This window comes from Bufo bufo, chromosome 8, assembly GCF_905171765.1.
Source record: "Bufo bufo chromosome 8, aBufBuf1.1, whole genome shotgun sequence".
Classification (NCBI taxonomy): domain Eukaryota; kingdom Metazoa; phylum Chordata; class Amphibia; order Anura; family Bufonidae; genus Bufo; species Bufo bufo.
In genome coordinates, this window is record NC_053396.1 from 10316154 (window position 1) to 10338392 (window position 22239).

Consider the following 22239-nt stretch of genomic DNA (forward strand, 5'->3'; position numbering starts at 1 on the left):
CAAAAAGGAAAATCCTGGTCTCATGCTCCGCCCCTGTAGAACCACAAAAGGGAGAATCCTGGTCTCATGCTCCGCCCCTGTAGAACCACAAAAGGGAGAATCCTGGTCTCATGCCCCGCCCCTGCAGAACTTGTACTAGGTATAATATATAACTTTTTGCCCAAGTCTTCCTGTAATAATAAGTCACTCATCGGTGGCCAGATATCTACATGACTTTAGGGTGAGATGAGACCTCCACTACCCTCTCTCAATATCCACCTATTAATTAGAACAGTCGATGTCTACAGTCTATTGTATCCAATGGAGGATGGGAAAAAATTTTACGTGAGATATCAGTAATAGATGTAACTGTAGAATATGTTGGAACGTTTTGCAAAATTATGTCCTAATGGTGCAGCCTACCTCAGCGCCTGGTTACCCATTGCCTAAGGTGATTTTTATGGAAGGTAGGTTTAGACAGTATGTCATAGTGTGTGCATGTATATGAGGTATACAAATTGATTAAACTGTGACGATATACAAGGTATACAAACCTAGCACATGGTACATCCACACAAAAAAAATTCACATTGGTTTTAGAAACAAATTTACCCTAACGAACTGACATTTATAAAAACACAGTAAAAACCAGTAACATACAGTTTGACAATTCTGATTTTGTACAGTATTTTTGTGTTGGTATTAATTACCCTATAAAAATAGTTTTCTTAATCAAGCAAATTGTTGCATTTGGAATTAATGGAACACATCTGGAAGGGGTTGAGAGTTAAAGGGGGGGGTCGATTTTTCAGTGTGTGGGTGGGGGGGGGGGGTCTCTTCAGCAAGATGCTGTCATCACAAACAAAAAGAGTACACAAACTTGTGACACAAACATGACCCTTAGTGATGTGAAACTTTGCCAAAATAACAAAAATATAGTGTGTGTCCAGAAAGCTTACAACAACGAACAGGAAGGAACACGTAAAAAAATCATAAAAATAAAAGTAAACACCAAAAAGTCTCGGTTTAAGATCGGCACCAATAAACGCAAAGAATTTCTTCCAATTTTTTTTTTATTTTTTTTTTAAGAATTAAAAAAATTATGCCATTAGCGGTGTCTTAAGACTGACCAAAAATTTATAGACCGGCTCCATGTTTGATGATGGAGCCCAGAAAATTAAAATTTCCTTAGATTTCGATGACTGACTCTTGACAAAAACATGGGGCTGGAATGTACTTGCATGTACAATGCGCAGCTTCTGGATGGGCATTTGGCAACCAATGAAATGGTAGAAGGAATTAAGAAACAGAGAGATAGAGAGAGAGCCAGAGACAAAGACGAAGAATTAGAAGAGAAGATGAAGAGGTTGAGCCATACAGAAAAGAGAGCAAGCAAGAGACAGAAAGTAAGAGAAAGCAAAGCACTCCCTCTGAGAGTGCAAGCAAGAGAGAGAGAGTAAGAGCCAGAGAGTAAGTCAGAGTGAGAGAGAGAAAGAAAGAGAGCTGAATTCTTCTTCCTTACCGTGTCTTTGCAGGACCTACGTCTCTTGAAGCTGGAGGCCAGGGTTGAGGTGATGGACCTAAAAGAGGCTTTCTTTTTAGGGTCAGGTTCTGCTCTACCACTTTTTCTATCCTAAAATGAATATGTATAAGCCATTAGATACCTAATGTGCCTCTCTTTCAACTACCTCTATACCGAATATAGTCCAAGGTGACAAGAGGTTGGCCTATCTCTCAAGACTCTGTATGGACTATGGTCTAAGGATTAATGTCACCTAGCTACGGTGGATTCATGGTCAAGGAGAACATGTCAACAAAATGGTCACCAGTTATATAGTAGAAGGTTTACTAGTTGTACTGGGTAAGATCCACTAATGTCTTCTACAGAACTTGGAGTCAAAGAAGGAGTTGTGTATCTACATCTACTTTGTATAAACATGGGCTTTGTTAATTAGGGAAAAAAATTCTTGAATTACATACATAATGCTCTATGGGCCATACTTAAATGCCAATTTAAGTTACGGTGACCATGGACAGTGGCAGTGGACTCTAAGTGCATCTATTTGAGGGTATAAGGACTGTGTGGGTGTCTAGAGAAGGTTAGGCTCTTTAAGCTGGAGGCAATGTCACAAGAAAGATAGAAGACGGCATTAGAAAGCAGCCATTGTATGAGATTTCTGTAAAAAATGTAGTCAAAAATTTTAATGGTGCATTGGCGCAAAGCGTTTTTGTTTGTTGTTTTTTTGTCCAAAAGCAAAAATAAATAAAAAGAAAAAAATGAAAATAATACTTTCTAAAAAAAAATAAAAAATAAAAATAGCAAATGAAATAAGAGAAGCATTAGCTATTTTTGACATTGCATAAGAAAATGTTGTGAAATCATAAAAGGTGGGAGAGAAAAGAAAAAGATGAGGCTTGTTCTGTTATACCAACACTGAGTATAACAAAAATTTATTCCATAGGTGCCCGGGCACCATCAATGGGATAAATTTTGGGATTTGTTGTTTTCCTTTTCGATAGGCATGCACAAATGGGGTTTAAGCGGGATGGATGGCATGGAATGACTATATTTTGCTCCATGTATTATCCCAAATCCAAATTTTTGCTTAAACAAATAGATTTTTTCCACTTGCCTTCCTTCTAGTAACGTGACAGACTTTTGTTTTCTGAAGTTCCCACCTGTGGAAAGGTCTCAGATTGTAAGATTGTTTTTATTTTATTTTTTCACAGTCCCCACAGAGTGACATGCACACGTAACATGTACAAAAAAAAAATTTCCCCTACGTTGACACGGGGCGCAGGGGATTTCTAGAAGGTTGGCAAGTGAAAATTGTGGTGCTCGTGACAGTCTAGTGCCCCTGGCTGGCAGACTTCTCCCCGAACGAACACGAAAGGGAGAGAGTTCCCGAGAGACCAGACACCAGAAATTAAGCTCTTACCATCTGTATTTAGCAAGCTGAAATTTTTTGGGGGGAGGGGTGCAACAAAATTGAAAAAAAAAAAGAATCTGAGAAACGTTACGTATCGGGATCCAAAAATAACATGTACACCTATAAATCTATATTGTTTTTGCTGTTTTTGGATTTTTCACCATGATCTGACCCCCAAGTTTCTGGGAAAATATAGCTCGTGTTTCTTGTACAACTTACAAGATTGATTAAGACATTATAAAGGATCTACGGCACTAATTAATTTTCTCTTCGTCTGTATTTTAAGGGCAAGGCTCCTTCATACAGGATCCAATGGGAATTTTTTTTTTTATCTTGCTAGATTTCTATCAACTTGAATGCCATTTCTCTGGGATCCTACTCTGTTCTGAAAGCAATATATTCTATATCTAACAAGCAAAGGCTAAAAAATAAAAATAAAAAATAAAATTACAAAAATTCTGGAATTTCACATACGGAGTCCTGACCCTCAGGTTGTGAACCTCCATCCAGATGTCACAGGGGTGCGTTCTTTAGTAAAGCATGGAAACTAGAGAGAACCATTTGTTTTGATGGCGGCTCCCCCCTGAGGATAAAAGGATCAGGCATGTTAAAATCCAACTATCTGATCCTTGTCTCCCTCGACAGCGTATGTCAGGAGGACCTCATATACATGAGATGGTTGGTTGGTCCTGCTGAAATCAGCAGATCCAGCCAACATACATCTAATGTGTATGGCAAGCTGACATTTTTATGACTGTCCCCCAATTGTTTTCTCAGACAATACTATGTTTTTTCTAAATATTTACCCAGTTGTTATAACCCCCTCCCACCTCTAAATCATTGTCTAGGTCTCCCAGGTCTGCAGGACCTCACAGAAAGAGCACATGCACCACAATAATTTATATGAATTCATCTTGATTATGTAGATTGCAACTGCACTTTAGTTTTTTATTGTATTTCTTTATGTTTTTTTCACAAACCTGTTTTGTTTATTCATTCATATGAACTTTTTTTTTTAAATAACCAGCATCTGTCTTCAAATTTTTTTACCAGTAGATTAACAGCAACATGGCAACTAATCGTCATGTATCATGCTACAGGACAGACATGGGTTCGTTATCCATTTGTCACCAACATATGGGGAGGTACTGGTGGACTGCGCGGTCTGTTGGTGTTTGACGAGCCTCAATATCTTGGTGACTCAGACACATGGTTATGTGATAGCCATGGGGCTTGTGTTTCAGTGTGGAACATGGAGGTTGTATGGAAAATATATGAAGTTGTATGAAATAGTAAAGAACCCATGTGGATGCTGTAGACCATCAGGAAAGTGCAGTCCAATATAACATCAATGAAATGGATTCACTTGGTCACGTTTCTTTGTTGCCCCGGCTGAAAGGGAAGGGTTAGTCCAACATCACATTCAACAGAATATGACTTCCTGTATACGCACACATATAGAAATAGTATTTCCTGCTGCTACAAAAGACAAAAACTAAAACTGCAGTATTGCATTTTAACAATTTTTTTTTTTTATTGAATATTTTTGGCTTTTTGCCATACATGTAATATTATAAGATAATCCAAAGGTTGCCTTTAGTAAATCTAACAGGGTCTCTGATAATCATGACTTCCATCCAAGCCCCTCAGAAATTGTGTCCCCCTGCGATGTAACTTTTTATACATCGCCCTATATTCAATATGCAAAAACAGATGGCGATCAGGGTGCCCCAATTTATGGGGTTTCTTGGCGGGAATGGATGCATACATGCCAAGAATCCTGCTTTTGCTAGGACTACCTTGGAAACCAAGCCACAAACTTGGAGTGGCTTATGTAAATTACACCCAAAAGTGGGCTTTCCCAAGCTGGGTTTAAAGGCTATGTACACCTTTTGGGGGCAATTTTTTTTATTATTATTGCATTGTACTTATTTTGAGCAAAAAAATATTTTTTTCAATTGGTCTTTATTAAAATATGGAATTATTTTTTGTGTACAGAGCTGAGATGCTCTAGTAGCAGCCTGTGTCTTTTTCGTCATTTGGGGAGCCGACAGGCTCCTTATCACTGCTCTCTGAGATTATAAACACTCATTTTAGCTCAGTTCGTATCTTACTGATAAGAATGTGGCTTAAATAAGTGTTTATGACCTCTTAGTAGTTTAGAGATAAGGTTTATTAGATGATCGGCACAATTGGAAAGTACCAGCCACACAGCTAGAAAAACTGTTAAATCTTTGTGACAGAATGGCTCAATATTTTTAATAAAGGCCAATTGTAAATATGATTTTTATCCAAAAATGAAAAAAATGCAATCATACATAAATATTGCCTCTGAAGGTATACATAGCCTTTTAATGTCTTGATTTTTGCAATTCAAATTTTGGCAACAGTGAGGATGGTACTAAAGAGATTGTGTCAAGATGTTTCCACCTACATTTTCCAAGCTCTTTCCATTCCCTCCATTCATTAGCAGAATGGGAACAAACCAACTTTCAGCTGACAAACTTGTTGCTATGGATCTACTGCCCAGCAACAACAGAGCTCCAATTATATTGTCAGACAAACCTGCCGTTCTTTGGGGGGGTTCGGCTGACAATACACAAATTTGTATGGGGCCTTTACTCTTTCAGCCTAAATGTATTTAGGTGAAGAGATCCTCTTCTCAAGGTTTGGGAAGTTTTTGATTTATGTCAAAGATTAGAGCAATTAAAAAATGTAGGGCGTAATATAAGACAGTCTGGTTGTTAGGGAACAGCTGCTTGGCAACTTCATATAAAATATTGTTGTTGTTCGGCAGTAGGTCCATAGCAACCAGTCTGACTCACAAAACCCACTGCAGTTTTAGTATCTTTTTTACACAATGGTCAACAAATGCCATTTCATAACAGAAGAAATGGACGACAAGAATGACCCGCTCAGTGTTAAGAAGATTCGATTGTCAGCCATCTTCTGACACTGACCCGGTCATCCCACACACAAACTATGGCGAGAGAACCAAGACATAGAAGAATGGTCACACCTGAGAATCCACAGTGAGATGGAGAAGATTTAATGTAGACTGGACGAGACGTGGACTATGGTGAAGAATCTGCTCTCTGACAACGAAACGGCAAACGCACCTGTTGGTTAAGTTCTCTAAAACGTTTTGTCATACCTGCAGGTTTTTTCGCCAAACGTTAACGGCGGCAAAAGCGAGCTGCATCTGCTTCCTCCGAGCATCCTTGTGTCGTTTGTAGGCAATCTCAATAAATATCAGGAAGATCCCGGCAACAATACCGCCAGCAACAAGCATGAAGACACCTGGGGGGGTCACAGATAAGGGAAAAATTATTTTATAAAATGTAAAAAATTAAAAATAATAATGTTCTAAATAAAATCCAAAAGTATTACTAATTAACTTTTTTTTTTTTTTTAATTTCTTAGAACTTTCTGGTATTCAGCTATTTTTTGTTAGTTCTAGGATAAATTACGAATTGTTACAAATTTTTACACTCATTTTCTTAGTAATTTTCATATTTAGTCCGCTTTTTGAGGGTGGATAAGAATTGTCTGACCGGTAAACTTTTATAGGGTCATTTATCAAATTGGTGTATAGTATAACTGGTTTAGTTGCCCAAAGCAACCAATCAGATTCCAACTTTCATTTTTGACAGCTTCTTTGGAAAATTAAAGTTGGAATCTGGTTGCTATGAGTGTTATGCAAGCGGGTGTGGACCCACTGCGCCACTGACTGGGTATGCTCCGGAGGGGCGTAACTAAGCAGCTACCTGGTATTCACTAGAGCCCCTGATGGTGGGGATAGACTTGGGCCGTAGGGTAGCTGCCAGGTGCCACTCCAGAGTAGTCCCCAAGTCAGTGGCAGCTGCCCGTGTTTGTCAGCGGGGTGGCAGGAGGAAAAAGCAGCGCCGCCGGCACAGGCCGCTGGGATAGCAGTACCCCCCCCCCCCATTTTTTCAGCAGAAGAGGGGAATTGATGTTCTCCCTGGGTTCCCAAGATCTCTCCTCAGGGCCAAACCCCTTCCAATCCACCAGAAACAGTGTTTTCCCTCTACTCTTCTTCATCCCCAGAATGGCCTTTATTTCATAGACGTTCTCATCACTGACCGCAACAGGAGCAGAGACCGGTTTCTTGAAAAAACGATTCAGGATGACGGGCTTCAGCAGGGAGACATGGAAGGAATTCAGTATCCGTAGGGAGGCTGGTAGCTTAAGCTTATAGGAAACATCATTGATTTGTTCAAGAATTTCAAATGGACTAATGAAGCGAGGACCCAATTTGTAGGAGGGTATTTTGAGCCGGATGTATTTGGAAGCGAGCCAGACTTTATCACCAGGATGGAATTTTGGAGAATTTCTACGTTTTTTATCCGCGGACTCTTTCATGCGCACAGAAACCTCTTTCAGAGCTCCCCTATTCTCCTCCCAGATTTTAGAGAACTCTCTTGAGGTAGCGTCGGCAGCAGGGATACCGGAAGAAGGATGTCACGGGGTTCCGAAGGTGCACTCGGTCCCCCATCGCCCGCAGACCTGTTGCTTAGCTTTAGGAATGAGGATTTGTGCTTGACCTCATTCCCAGGGCGGCTTTGCTGACTGGGTGGCTCCCTGCTCCTAGTCTGCCTTGAGTGCCGAGCTGATCACTCGGTGCTCGACTGGTTGGCCTGTCGGTCATGTGACGCTGGCCACGTCACATGACCCTCACTCCCCACTATAAATACAGGCAGCCTGCTGGCCACAGGTTGCCTGTTAATTTCTAGGTTCCTGGCTATTTGTTGGACTACTGAATATTTACCTGATCCTGTTCCCTGACGATCCTCTGCCTGCTCCTCCTGTACTGCGCATACATCCTGGTATTGTGACCTCGGCTCCCACCTGACTACTCTCTTAGGACTCCTCTTGTACTTCGCTACTCTCCTGGTATTTGACCCCGGCTTCTCCTGACCATTCTTTGCTTAATCCGTTGTACTGCGTAGCTCTCTTGGTTCTGACCCGGTCCGTTCATCTTCCGTATTTTGTCTTGTCTGTCTTCCCTGCACATATCCTAAGTTAGGGACTGCCGTCCAGTTGTCCCCTGTCATCAGGACTCGTGAGGCAAGTAGGCAGGGCCAGGGGTGAGGGTGGAGCGCAGTGGTCACTACCCTTCCCCCTGTGTGTGTGTGGACGTGACCGTTACAAAGGAGATACCGGGAGTGGGATATTTGGTTGTTGGCCATAAACAACAAAAAATTGAGATTTCTTGGAAGACTCGCTGACATGATTGTTGTATGAGAACTCAGCCCAAGGCAATAGTTCGACCCAGTTGTCGTGATGACTGTTAGTGAAGTGGCGCAAGAATTTTGTCAGAATTTGGTTAACACGCTCCACCTGACCGTTGGACTGAGGATGATATGATGACGAGAAGTCCAGAGATACATTTAATAGCTTGCAGAGAGCTCTCCAGAATTTAGATGTGAACTGTACGCCTCTATTGGACACAATACGGAGTGGAAAGCCATGGAGATGAAAAATGTGTTCGATAAATTTCTTGGCCAGTTGGGGAGCAGAAGGAAGACCAGGCAGAGGAACGAAATGTGCCATTTTGGAGAAGCGGTCAACCACTACCCAAATTACAGAACAACCGAAGGACGTGGGTAGATCTGTGATAAAGTCCATGGCTATTTGTTGCCAGGGAACCTCAGGAACTGGAAGGGGGAGCAGAAGGCCGGCTGGACGCTGTTTGGAAGTTTTATTTTGCGCACAGGATGGACAAGCAGCTACAAATTCTAGGATGTCTTGTCGCATGGTTGGCCACCAGTACCGCTGTGCAATGAACCTGAAGGTCTTCCTCTGACCAGCATGACCCGCCACTTTAGATGAATGACCCCATAGTAAGATTCGCTCTCTGAGAGATTCTGCAACAAAGGTTTTTCCAGGAGGAATTTCGGATAGCTTGACTGGACAGGCCGAGATTTAAGTGGGGTCAATGATGAATTGGGGCTCCTCCTCCTAGTCAGTGGAATCAAAGGATCTTGAAAGAGCATCTGCTTTGATGTTCTTATCTGCAGCACGAAAGTAAAGAACAAAATCAAAACAAGCAAAGAAGAGGGACCATCGAGCTTGACGTGGATTAAGTCTCTGTGCAGACTGTAGGTAGGTAAGATTCTTGTGGTCCGTATAGATCACTACCGGATGACTGGGTCCCTCCAGAAGGTATCGCCATTCCTCTAATGCCATTTTTATGGCCAACAACTCTCTGTCCCCGATCGAGTAGTTGCGCTCTGGAGTGGAGAAGGCCCTTGAGAAGAAGCCACATGATGTCATCTTACCTGAGAGAGATCTTTGTGAAAGAACCGCCCCAGCTCCAATAGACGATGCATCCACCTCCAAGAAAAATTGCTTACTGGCATCAGGACGATGGAGTACTGGAGCCGCAGAGAAGGCCTGTTTCAAGGCTTGGAAGGCTGATTCAGCCTCAGCAGTCCAATTTTTGGGATTCGCCCCTTTACGTGTCAAGGCTGAGATGGGGGCTGTCAAAGAAGAGAAGTGTGGCACGAACTGGCAGTAGTAGTTGGCGAACCCCAGGAAGCGTTGAATAGCCTTTAAACCAGAAGGACGGGGCCACTTCAAAATCGCAGACAGCTTTTCGGGATCCATCTGTAGGCCAGTATCAGATATTATGCACCCCAAAAATGGAAGCGAGGTTTGTTCAAAGAGACATTTTTCAAACTTGGCATACAGATGATTCTTTTTTAGCCTTTGAAGGACCAGGCGAACCCGACTCTGGTGAGTAGCCAAATCTGGAGAAAAGACAAGGATATCATCTAGATAAACCACAACACAAGAACATAGCAAGTCTCTGAAAATATCATTAACAAATTCTTGGAACACTGCAGGAGCATTGCTTAGTCCAAACTGCATCACCAGGTATTCATAGTGACCGTCACGGGTGTTGAAGGTGAAGGCAGTCTTCCACTCGTCCCCTTGACGAATTCGGATCAAGTTGTAGGCCCCACGCAGATCTAATTTGGAGAAGATTTTAGCTCCTCTGAGGCGGTCAAACAACTCTGGAATAAGGGGAAGGGGGTATTTTTTCTTGATACTGATTTTATTTAGGCCCCTATAATCGATGCATGGGCGGAGAGAACCATCTTTTTTCTTTACAAAGAAGAAGCCAGCGCCAGCCGGAGAAGATGATTCCCGGATAAATCCTCTGTCAAGATTTTCTTTGATGTACTCAGACATGGCTTGTGTCTCGGCTGGTGACAGAGGATAAATGCGACCACGGGGAGATGAAGAACCAGGAATCAGATCAATTGGACAATCATAAGGCCTGTGTGGAGGTAACGTCTCAGCCTCCTTCTTATCAAAGATGGCATAGGCATGGTATGCTGCAGGCTCGGGGTAACCGAGAAGGCCGAACAGGAGAAAGACACTTTCCAAGGCAGTACTCTCCCCAACAAAGCACCTCTCCAGACTTCCAATCAAGAACAGGTTCATGGGTACGGAACCATGGAAGCCCCAAAAGGAGAGGGTGAGAAAGACTTAGAAGAACCAGGAACGAAATCTGTATGAAGAGCTCCCACCTGTAGTCTTACAGGTTCAGTACAAAATTGTACGGACTCCGATAGAGCCCTTCCATTGACTGATGACACCATCAATGGTCTCTGCAGGCGTCGCACTGGAATACGATATTGATCCACTATGGCTTGCTGCAGGAAGTTTCTTGCTGATCCAGAATCCAGAAGAGCCGTCTTCGTGAACCGATTATCTCCAAACGACAAGTTTGCCGGCAGAGTCAGGGGTGGAGAGGAATTATCTTCACCTAGAGCCACCTCTCCAACAGACCCTAGGTTCGGGAGTTTCACGGCTTCAGGGGACAAGCACGGAGCACATAATCAGAACCACCACAATAGAAACAAAGTCCTTTGGCACGGCGGTGATCACGTTCCTGTTCAGATAGCCTAACTCGGTCGACCTGCATGGGTTCAGGAACTGCAGACAACATGGAAGGCAGAGGGTTAGAGGCTTGCAGAAGGGAAGATGCCAGATGACAAGGCTTCTTCTCACATGCCACTTCTCTGGCACGTTCTTGGAACCGTAAATCAATTTGAGTAGCCAGGGAGATGAGGTCATCCACGGTGGAAGGAACATCCCGTCCGGCCAATTCATCTTTAATTCTCCCACAGAGGCCCTCCCAAAAGGTGGCGACAAGTGCCTCATTATTCCAGCCGAGTTCAGAGGCTAGCGTACGGAACTGGACTGCATACCGACCCACAGATTGGTTCCCTTGACGCAACCGCAGTAGGGAGGATGTGGTGGAGGAGGTGCGTCCGGGCTCGTCGAACACCTTGCGGAAGGCCTCTAGGAAGGCCTGTAGATTCATTATGACTGGGTCGTTCCTTTCCCAGAGGAGATTGATCCAGGCCAGTGCCTCCCCAGTAAGGTGTGACATAAGAAAAGCCACTTTGGATAGGTCCGAGGCAAATTGATGAGGCAAAAGTTCAAAATGAAGGGTGCATTGATTTATAAACCCCCGACACTGCTTAGGGTCACCGTTGAAACGTGGAGGAGCAGAGAGACGAGGTCTAGATCCGGGTACGTAGGAAGAGGACGGAGCACGAGCCAAATTAACCTGGGCAGAGAAGCTTGATGACTCTGGTTTAGCAGATGTCAGGTCATTTAGACGCATATTCACATTCCGTAGGTAGGACAATATTTGATCCTGACGCTCACGCTGCTGGGCCAACTCCTGGTGTATCTCAATGCTACTGGGAGGGATTGGATCAGCAGGGTCCATGGCCTGAGCAAACTGTTATGCAAGTGGGTGTGGACCCACTGCGCCACTGACTGGGTATACTCCGGAGGGGCGTAACTAAGCAGCTACCTGGTATTCACTAGAGCCCCTGATGGTGGGGATAGGCTTGGGCCGTAGGGTAGCTGCCAAGTGCCACTCCAGAGTAGTCCCCAAGTCAGTGGCAGCTGACCAGGGGGTCAAAGTGCTCGGTGTAAGCGCCAAGGGGAAGTACGAGGCCTAGAGGTACGGGTCAGGACAGGCGGCAATCAAGCGAAGTCAGCAAACAAGATCCGAGGTCAGGGGCAGGCGGCAAACAGGCAAAGTCCATAAACGAAGTCCGAGGTCAGAGGCAGGAGGCAGAAAGCAAAGTCCAGGAGTACAATAGCAGGATTCGGTACACAGGAAGGCAGACAAGATAAACACCTTTGCACATGGACTAGACAGGCTAGACACTGAGGCTGCTCAGGCAACTTCCTGTAGTAGGAAGTGCCTTTAAATACCTGCTGCAATCCAGCCATAGGCTGCTGAGACAGAGGGCGTGTGTGTGTTGGCTCTTAGGTGAAGAGAGACACACCCATGCAAGCTTCAACACTAATGCAAGTCTTCAGCAGGAAGGAAACTCTGGCATGGAAGGAAACTCTGGCATGGAACATATGTAGCAGAGTTAAGTTAGTTGCTGCCCGTATTTGTCAGCTGGGCGGCAGGGGGAAAAAGAGGGAGTCCGGCGCCTGTGCCTGCTGATAGGGGCAGCGGCGCCGGCACAGGCCGCTGGGCTAACAGTGAGCAACTAAGCCAGTTCTACTTTACACCAGTTTTATAAATAATCCAATTAATTATTTTTTACATCCTTGTTGCTCCCGTTCTGATGCTTCCAGGGTCCCGCTTTAGTCTTTACTAACTGCTGGTCCCTATTGACACGGAAATGGGATGGCTCAGCCAATCACTGTCATAGGAGGGTCATCGCTTCAGCCAGTGATTGTCCGGTAGTCTCATATCCTGTATCAGGAGGGACCAAAAAGTAGAGACGAGTAAGGGACCCAAGAAGCATCAGAACAAGAGTGGAGGGGGATCTGAGCCTTTATTTATTTTTTTATTCCTGCTGTACTGCAAAACCTTCCTGCTCCTTGTCTGTCCGGTTGACCGAAAACCTAGCTAGGACTCTGCCTTATGGTTATTCTCCCCCCAGTATATCACTTGCCTGCCATGTTCTCAAAGGTGAGTGTAGCTGGGGCATTGCTGCGAGAGTCACATTCCTGATACCTGACCCATGTCTTATCAAGATCTTCCATAAATCCATTCTCATGTGATCTAGAAAAGGAAATTAATAGACAGTGAGAAACCGCTACCATTTATTACTAGTAGATGACAAACCACATAGTGCTGCCATATTATCTGTACTGGATGCATAAAGACCTGTGAAAGAAATCCCTAAAATGTTATTTGGTCCAACTAAATATTAAAATGCAACACATATCACAGTAAGAAAATTGTACAATGTCAGGTTCTGCGTGGTATACGGTATTACAGTAATTATAGTACTTTATAGTATAGTAGTATAGCAGTAGTTGTATATAGCAGGCAGTATTATAGTAGTTATATTCTTGTACATAGGAGCAGTATTATAGTAGTTATATTCTTGTACATAGAGGGCAGTATTATAGTAGTTATATTCCTGTACATAGGAGGCAGTATTATAGTAGTTATATTCCTGTACATAAGAGCAGTATTATAGTAGTTATATTCTTGTACATAGGAGCAGTATTATAGTAGTTATATTCTTGTACATAGAGGGCAGTATTATAGTAGTTATATTCCTGTACATAGGAGGCAGTATTATAGTAGTTATATTCCTGTACATAAGAGCAGTATTATAGTAGTTATATTCTTGTACATAGGAGCAGTATTATAGTAGTTATATTCTTGTATATAGGAGCAGTATTATAGTAGTTATATTCTTGTACATAGGAGCAGTATTATAGTAGTTATATTCTTGTATATAGGAGGCAGTATTATAGTAGTTATATTCCTGTACATAGGAGGCAGTATTATAGTAGTTATATTCCTGTACATAAGAGCAGTATTATAGTAGTTATATTCTTGTATATAGGAGCAGTATTATAGTAGTTATATTCTTGTATATAGGAGCAGTATTATAGTAGTTATATTCTTGTACATAGGAAGCAGTATTATAGTAGTTATATTCTTGTAGATAGAAGGTAGTAATATAGTAGTTATATTCTTGTACATAGGAGCAGTATTATAGTAGTTATATTCTTGTACATAGGAGCAGTATTATAGTAGTTATATTCTTGTACATAGGAGGCAGTATTATAGTAGTTATATTCTTGTATATAGGAGCAGTATTATAGTAGTTATATTCCTGTACATAGGAGGCAGTATTATAGTAGTTATATTCTTGTACATAGGAGCAGTATTATAGTAGTTATATTCTTGTACATAGGAGCAGTATTATAGTAGTTATATTCTTGTACATAGGAGGCAGTATTATAGTAGTTATATTCTTGTACATAGGAGCAGTATTATAGTAGTTATATTCCTGTACATAGGAGGCAGTATTATAGTAGTTATATTCTTGTACATAGGAGGCAGTATTATAGTAGTTATATTCTTGTACATAGGAGCAGTATTATAGTAGTTATATTTCTGTACATAGGAGGCAGTATTATAGTAGTTATATTCTTGTACATAGGAGGCAGTATTATAGTAGTTATATTCTTGTACATAGGAGCAGTATTATAGTAGTTATATTCTTGTACATAGGAGGCAGTATTATAGTAGTTATATTCTTGTACATAGAGGGCAGTATTATAGTAGTTATATTCCTGTACATAGGAGGCAGTATTATAGTAGTTATATTCCTGTACATAAGAGCAGTATTATAGTAGTTATATTCTTGTACATAGGAGCAGTATTATAGTAGTTATATTCCTGTACATAGGAGGCAGTATTATAGTAGTTATATTCTTGTATATAGGAGCAGTATTATAGTAGTTATATTCTTGTACATAGGAGCAGTATTATAGTAGTTATATACTTGTACATAGGAGCAGTATTATAGTAGTTATATTCCTGTACATAGGAGGCAGTATTATAGTAGTTATATTCTTGTATATAGGAGCAGTATTATAGTAGTTATATTCTTGTACATAGGAGCAGTATTATACACTACGTGCAGAATTATTAGGCAAATGAGTATTTTGATCACATCATCCTCTTTATGCATGTTGTCTTACTCCAAGCTGTATAGGCTCGAAAGCCTACTACCAATTAAGCATATTAGGTGATGTGCATCTCTGTAATGAGAAGGGGTGTGGTCTAATGACATCAACACCCTATATCAGGTGTGCATAATTATTAGGCAACTTCCTTTCCTTTGGCAAAATGGGTCAAAAGAAGGACTTGACAGGCTCAGAAAAGTCAAAAATAGTAAGATATCTTGCAGAGGGATGCAGCACTCTTAAAATTGCAAAGCTTCTGAAGCGTGATCATCGAACAATCAAGCGTTTCATTCAAAATAGTCAACAGGGTCGCAAGAAGCGTGTGGAAAAACCAAGGCGCAAAATAACTGCCCATGAACTGAGAAAAGTCAAGCGTGCAGCTGCCAAGATGCCACTTGCCACCAGTTTGGCCATATTTCAGAGCTGCAACATCACTGGAGTGCCCAAGAGCACAAGGTGTGCAATACTCAGAGACATGGCCAAGGTAAGAAAGGCTGAAAGACGACCACCACTGAACAAGACACACAAGCTGAAACGTCAAGACTGGGCCAAGAAATATCTCAAGACTGATTTTTCTAAGGTTTTATGGACTGATGAAATGAGAGTGAGTCTTGATGGGCCAGATGGATGGGCCCGTGGCTGGATTGGTAAAGGGCAGAGAGCTCCAGTCCGACTCAGACGCCAGCAAGGTGGAGGTGGAGTACTGGTTTGGGCTGGTATCATCAAAGAGGAGCTTGTGGGGCCTTTTCGGGTTGAGGATGGAGTCAAGCTCAACTCCCAGTCCTACTGCCAGTTTCTGGAAGACACCTTCTTCAAGCAGTGGTACAGGAAGAAGTCTGCATCCTTCAAGAAAAACATGATTTTCATGCAGGACAATGCTCCATCACACGCGTCCAAGTACTCCACAGCGTGGCTGGCAAGAAAGGGTATAAAAGAAGAAAATCTAATGACATGGCCTCCTTGTTCACCTGATCTGAACCCCATTGAGAACCTGTGGTCCATCATCAAATGTGAGATTTACAAGGAGGGAAAACAGTACACCTCTCTGAACAGTGTCTGGGAGGCTGTGGTTGCTGCTGCACGCAATGTTGATGGTGAACAGATCAAAACACTGACAGAATCCATGGATGGCAGGCTTTTGAGTGTCCTTGCAAAGAAAGGTGGCTATATTGGTCACTGATTTGTTTTTGTTTTGTTTTTGAATGTCAGAAATGTATATTTGTGAATGTTGAGATGTTATATTGGTTTCACTGGTAAAAATAAATAATTGAAATGGGTATATATTTGTTTTTTGTTAAGTTGCCTAATAATTATGCACAGTAATAGTCACCTGCACACACAGATATCCCCCTAAAATAGCTAAAACTAAAAACAAACTAAAAACTACTTCCAAAAATATTCAGCTTTGATATTAATGAGTTTTTTGGGTTCATTGAGAACATGGTTGTTGTTTAATAATAAAATTAATCCTCAAAAATACAACTTGCCTAATAATTCTGCACTCCCTGTAGTAGTTATATTCTTGTATATAGAAATAGATAAATATGCTTCTTGCTGAGGAACAGTGATGATAAGTGACATTTAGGCGAACAAGGGTAGACAAACCTGTTTTGAACAAATCATATAATGCAGAACTTGCTTGACTGGTTTTAAGGAATCTATTTCAATTCCTAGAAAATTAAAATACTGTCCCCTCCCTTGTTCATTCAGTGCCCCCTATTCTTCCATTCCAGTACACCTATTAAAATCAATAGAATTTTCACTTCACAGATCTGCTGCAAATTGAAAATGTAGAGGGGGCTCTAGGCAGAGGTCTGTCACCTCAGTGTAAATGAGTTGTCCAGTCTTAGAAGTATTAACATCTCTCTGAATTTTGATATGGACATTGACATCCTATGATTAATTAAAGGCGACTGATCTAAAATGGTTTTACTATCCCATTGTCCTGCAGTCAATCTGTTACATGGGCTGTCTCTAACGAGACTAGACCCCCCCTCAAGAGTGTGACTGGTTGAAAGCTCTCATTGGAGAAGCTCATAGTTGTGAACCCATCGGCATCTGGGGTGTGGGGCTTTAATGTGTGCAAATGAGATTAAGCAGGGATTAAAATGGGGACCCATTTTATGGCAATTCCCTCATCCCCACACCATTATTCGATAACACTGCAAGGTCTATGGAGAGGGGTGTCCTTCAAAAATTCACAATATTCAATAATAAAGGTGACACCATAGCATCCATACAGGCTGCCCCAAATTCAAGTGTCGTGTATTGTAAACACAACATCACACCTGAAACGCCCCAATTTTAAAAAATAAAATCCAGTCTGGAACATACTTGAGAATATTGAGGGACACGTTCTGCTTCCAAGGACTGTCCTTCCTCATGCCGATACCAAAACCAGAACGGAAGAACAGTTCTCCGGTAGTGACGAGATCGCACTTCTGAGAAGCCTCAAATTCCAGCACGGCGGAATCCCAGATGAAAGCATGGAGCTTACTGAGAGAGATAAGAAGGATGACGTTCAAGGATAACTCCAGGCAAAACATCTTGGTACCCCATATTTATTTTTTTTAGAGGTCCCCATAAATAGTTGTGAGGACCATTTGTGCATGCTGGGACTGGACTAAGCCGATGAAATGAAGACATAAGTAAAAAGGAATAACAACAGAGACTGAAGTAAAAATTTTAGACCCCGATGAAAAATGCATCCCCTCCCCACCAAGTACCATTCATAATACTGGTGTCTATGTGGTAGAGGGGCCTTTGGGCTGGGTGTGACGGCTAGGCCACTGGATAGCAGAGTATTTTGGCCTTATAGACTCGAGATATTCAATAATATTCCGCAGGGTATGTATTTCTTCATATAATCTTACCAGGGGTGAAAATTTGCTTTAGATTATCAAAATCCAACATACGCCTAATTATATAACATCCCATGACATTAAATCGCAATTTCATCAAGAATTGTCAACGAGATAAACATCTCAGTGGGTGGAGTGGCGTTTCAAGGGCACTAAACGGGAATCCTGGAGCACTGCGCCCACTGGAGGACACACATAGACATTACCACAATGTCATTTCATCACGTAATTTCTAACATTTCTGTAAGCGCCCTGTTATAACCCTTAGCGAGCAATGCAGTTAGGTTACATTCCTCCGGAGTGGCTGCAGTTTGTCTGCGCAGCAGGTGTTTTTTTCCCCAGAGAGGGCTACTTACTTATCCCGCACGGCCTGTATGGCTTCGGCCGCACTCTCGTAGTTATGTTTCTCCATGTGCCGATACATTGTGCTCAGCTCCACCTGCCTCCTGAAGTAAATGTCCACAGAGCTCTGCTTGACCGTGGCATAGATGAACTTGTCACTGGGGTTCCGAAGCTGCAGAAATAATAATAATTATTATAAAAAGCCAAAATGGCTGCCGTATACTAAACAAAAAACAAAAAAAACATGCAGCTGCTCCATTTAACTTTATGGGACTTCAGGGAGGTGGACATGTGTACAGGGCGAGACGGGTGTATGGAGAAGTCAGGAGGAACGGACAAGCGTTCAACTGTCTGTAGTATATGGCTAGCTATATACTGCCCATACACATGCCGGATTCTTCTGTACTCCGTGATTATACTACTTCTACTTATGGAGAACCCCTAGTAGGCGTAAGGAACCTTATAGGCCAGGCCATGCTCCTCTGAGAAAAATATATGCAAATTACCTCTCTTTTCTTTTTTTTTTTAATTTAACAACTTTATTAGTATACAGAGGAGTAAAAATACACAAATCAGAATTAGCATTTAGTATAGTTAGCTTACTCCATTTTCTCCCCCAATCCCATTTTTACCCCCCCCACATGTGATGCGTCTACTGTCCTCTCCCCCCCCCCCCCCCCCCCCTCAAACAGAGTAGGGGGAAGGGATGAGAGAAGAGTAGGAGGAACGAAAAGAGAAAAAAAAAAAGTAGCACATTGTTAAAGAGGAGCTTTCACTAGAAAAAACCATCTAAACTAACTATACAGACGTGTAGAGCGGCGCCCAGGGATCCCCCTGCACTTACTGTCATCCCCGGGCGTCGCTCCGTTCTCCTGGTATAGCCTCCGGTATCTTTTTATTTTATTTTTTATTTATCTTTATTTTTATTTTAGAAAAAAACATAAAATTAATACATAAACCAATATTAATCACATTAGTGTATAATATATACAAGTATATCACATATCCATCACAACCATGTATATAATATAGGACTCATAAACATCCCTATAACCCCCCCCATTGGCTGTCGTTCCCCTCAGTTCAATCAAGAAAAGCATAAAACAAATATATTAATTATTTCTACATGGCTCTGCGTGCAACTCTCCGATTCCTTTCAATATCCTCATATATTTTAATTTGCTGAAAGTATAGACCCCACTCCCTTGACCAGTATAGCTTTTGCTACCATCAATCCTCTCACCCAGATCCGTCTAACCTGGGGGGGAACTTCTGTTTCTGAACCATAATCTCCAAAGATCACTATCAAGATCCCCGGGTTATAATTCATTGAGGATTCCTTTTGCAAAGCAAAAAAGACCTCATCCCAAAATTTTCTTATTTTGCTACAGCTCCAAAGCAAATGGACATAATTCGCATTCACATATCCACATTTAGGGCAACAACAGTCCCGATCCCTATTTTGGGGGAATTTTCCTTGGGTTTTGGGCGTGTAATACAGTCTATGGAGGATCTTAAATTGAATTAATCTATGAGCACTGGAGACTGTCGCCTTTCTCACGTTCCTATAGATAGTGGGCCACTGTAAAGGAGGGCAGTTCAGCTCTTGCTCCCATTTACTTGGGCTTTTAAAAGGTGTAACAGTTGCCAGTGCCCTACGAAGCTTAGCGTATAAACTAGATAATTTCACCCTCTCGTCCTTCTGAGCGTCACAAAAATCAAAGAATATATTCTCTTGTGGGAAAATACGGCCCCTATTCCTAGAGGCTTCAAATATATGTTTCAAACGTGCGTACATAAATAAATCTAGTGGTGAAGTATCGGTTAAACCAAATTCCGAAAGTGATTTAAAACGACCTAAGTGAAATAGGTGAGACACCCTATTGATGCCATTACGTGACCAATAACCAAAATCTGTAATTTTGAAAAATTCCTCCAACCCCCCATTCCCCCACAGAGGGGTGAAAACAAACGGGCCGGGGACTTTAAGAAACTCCTTCAGCCTATTCCACACCCTCTGTATTGAGAAAGGGATCAACAAGGACTTCCTCATTCCCATAAACCCTGTTTCCAAACATGCAAAAATGTTCTCTATTGGCTTATTAATAACTTTATTCAAATATCGTGTGATTAAACTCTCTTTCCAATTACAACACCGCTGAATCTGTGCACAAAAAAAAATAACCCTGAAAACAAGGTAATGAGAGCCCACCATCTTCCTCCGACAACCATAGATATCTCTGCTTTATACGCACCCTCTTCCTGCCCCAAATTAGGTCATTAATCAAGGTCTCTAATCTATAAAAGAAGATATCATCAATCCAAATAGGAGAAGCACACAACGGGAACAAAACCATAGGCAAAATAATCATCCTGATCAGTGCGATTCGATCCGTCTGTGCCAGTATCAATTTGCGCCAAGTACCAACTTTGGTCCTAACTTTATCCAGAACTGGGGCCAGATTGAGCTCATAAAACCTACTTATAGGAATCCCGATCTTAACCCCCAAGTAGTCTACGGTATCGTCAGGGGCCAAAACACGGACTCGGGTCCCTACATCTACACCTTTCCGGTTCAACAGGAGGAGCGATGACTTTATCCAGTTGATCATATAGCCTGATAGTTTACCATAGTATTCTATTACCTCTATAACATACGGAAGAATTTTACAACCCTGATCCAGAAACAGAATCACGTCGTCTGCATATAGGCTTATTTTATCGCTCACTCCCGCGACCCCAAAGCCATCTATACAATTATCTAGACGAATCTGACAAGCCAGCGGTTCTATAAAAAGAGCGAAGAGGAGAGGAGACAAGGGACAACCCTGTCTCATCCCTCTCCGCATCATAACAGGAGAAGTACTAGTACCATTGATATTAATATATGCAACCGGCTGTTCATATAGCATTTGAGTCATTCCCAAAAAAAGTTTCCCAAAACCAAAATAAGACATTGTAGCCCACAAAAAAGACCACTCCATCCTGTCAAACGCCTTTGCGGCGTCTAATGACAGGATGGAGTGGTCCACACTGCCCCCAACAGACAAATTCAGATAGACCCTATATATACTCGTATGTATTTGGCGGCCCGGGATAAAGCCCGTCTGGTCAGGGTGTACCAGACCAGCTATAACCCTCTTCAAGCGACTAGCCAGAATTTTTGCGAAAATCTTATAGTCGGTATTTAGGAGAAATATAGGTCTATATGACCCCAAATCGCATGGGTCCTTATCCTTCTTCAAGACCAAAACAATCACTGCCTCTCTAAATGATGGTGGTAAAGAACCGAGTGCGCAGGATTCATTAAAAACCTGAAGAAGGATCGGCAGGAGTGATTTAGCATGGTACCTATAGATTTCAAATGGCAAACCATCTAAGCCGGGAGATGAACTATACTTTAGGGACGGGAGAATCGCCTGAAGTTCCTCCAAAAGAATGGGGGAATCCAACATTTTTCTGGCTTGAGTAGATAACTGGGGGAGCGCCAGTTGTTGAAGATATTGATCCATGTCACTACAACTAACCATAGACTCAGATTTATAAAGGATAAATATAATATTTATAATAATAATAATAAGAATAATATTTCTCAAATTCCTCTCTAATCTCCTCTGCTGATCTCACTCCAGTTCCCTGTGAATTCCTAATTTCTTTTATACTGGTATCCTCTCTCTGGTTGGCCACCAAACGAGCCAAAAACCTGCCCGTTTTACCGGACTCGCAGAAACGATTCTGGCCCTGAAATAGAAGCTTGTGTTGTGCTTTTTTATATAAAAGTGTCTTAAGCTGAAAATTAGCCTCCTTTATTTGGGTGATAAATTGCTCCTTGTGACAACCAGTCAATGCGGCACGCAAACTCCTTATTGAGTCTGTCAGTTCTTTTTCCCTTCGTTGTAATTCCTTTCTAAATCTATGGATTTTATTAAAGTACAAGCCCCTAATATGGGCCTTCAACGCGTCCCACACATAATGTATGTGTGTCGAACCAACGTTGAAGCCCCAAAATTCCTGAATATCCTGGTCAACTCGGGATTGCTCCCCTATCACCTCAAACCAATGCGGGTTCAATTTAAAAGTTCTTCCTGAGGATGGAGCCTCCGCAAACACAATCAGAA

At 42.0% G+C, this 22239-nt stretch overlaps 1 protein-coding gene across 4 annotated transcripts in view; it reads right to left on the reverse strand.

Annotated features, from left to right (window-relative positions):
• The window catches only part of GRIN1 (glutamate ionotropic receptor NMDA type subunit 1), a 99150-nt gene that overhangs the window by 10440 nt on the left and 66471 nt on the right, over positions 1 to 22239 (reverse strand). For 2 of the 4 annotated variants that reach the window (XM_040405359.1, XM_040405358.1), the window contains 5 exons: positions 18136 to 18293; positions 17253 to 17414; positions 12878 to 12987; positions 6064 to 6209; positions 1502 to 1612 (listed from right to left, as the gene is read on the reverse strand). In XM_040405359.1, coding sequence (XP_040261293.1) covers positions 1502 to 1612; positions 6064 to 6209; positions 12878 to 12987; positions 17253 to 17414; positions 18136 to 18293 — 687 coding nt within the window. The remainder of the gene's footprint in view (positions 1 to 1501; positions 1613 to 6063; positions 6210 to 12877; positions 12988 to 17252; positions 17415 to 18135; positions 18294 to 22239) is intronic. The other 2 variants (XM_040405361.1, XM_040405360.1) reach the window with 1 other exon arrangement.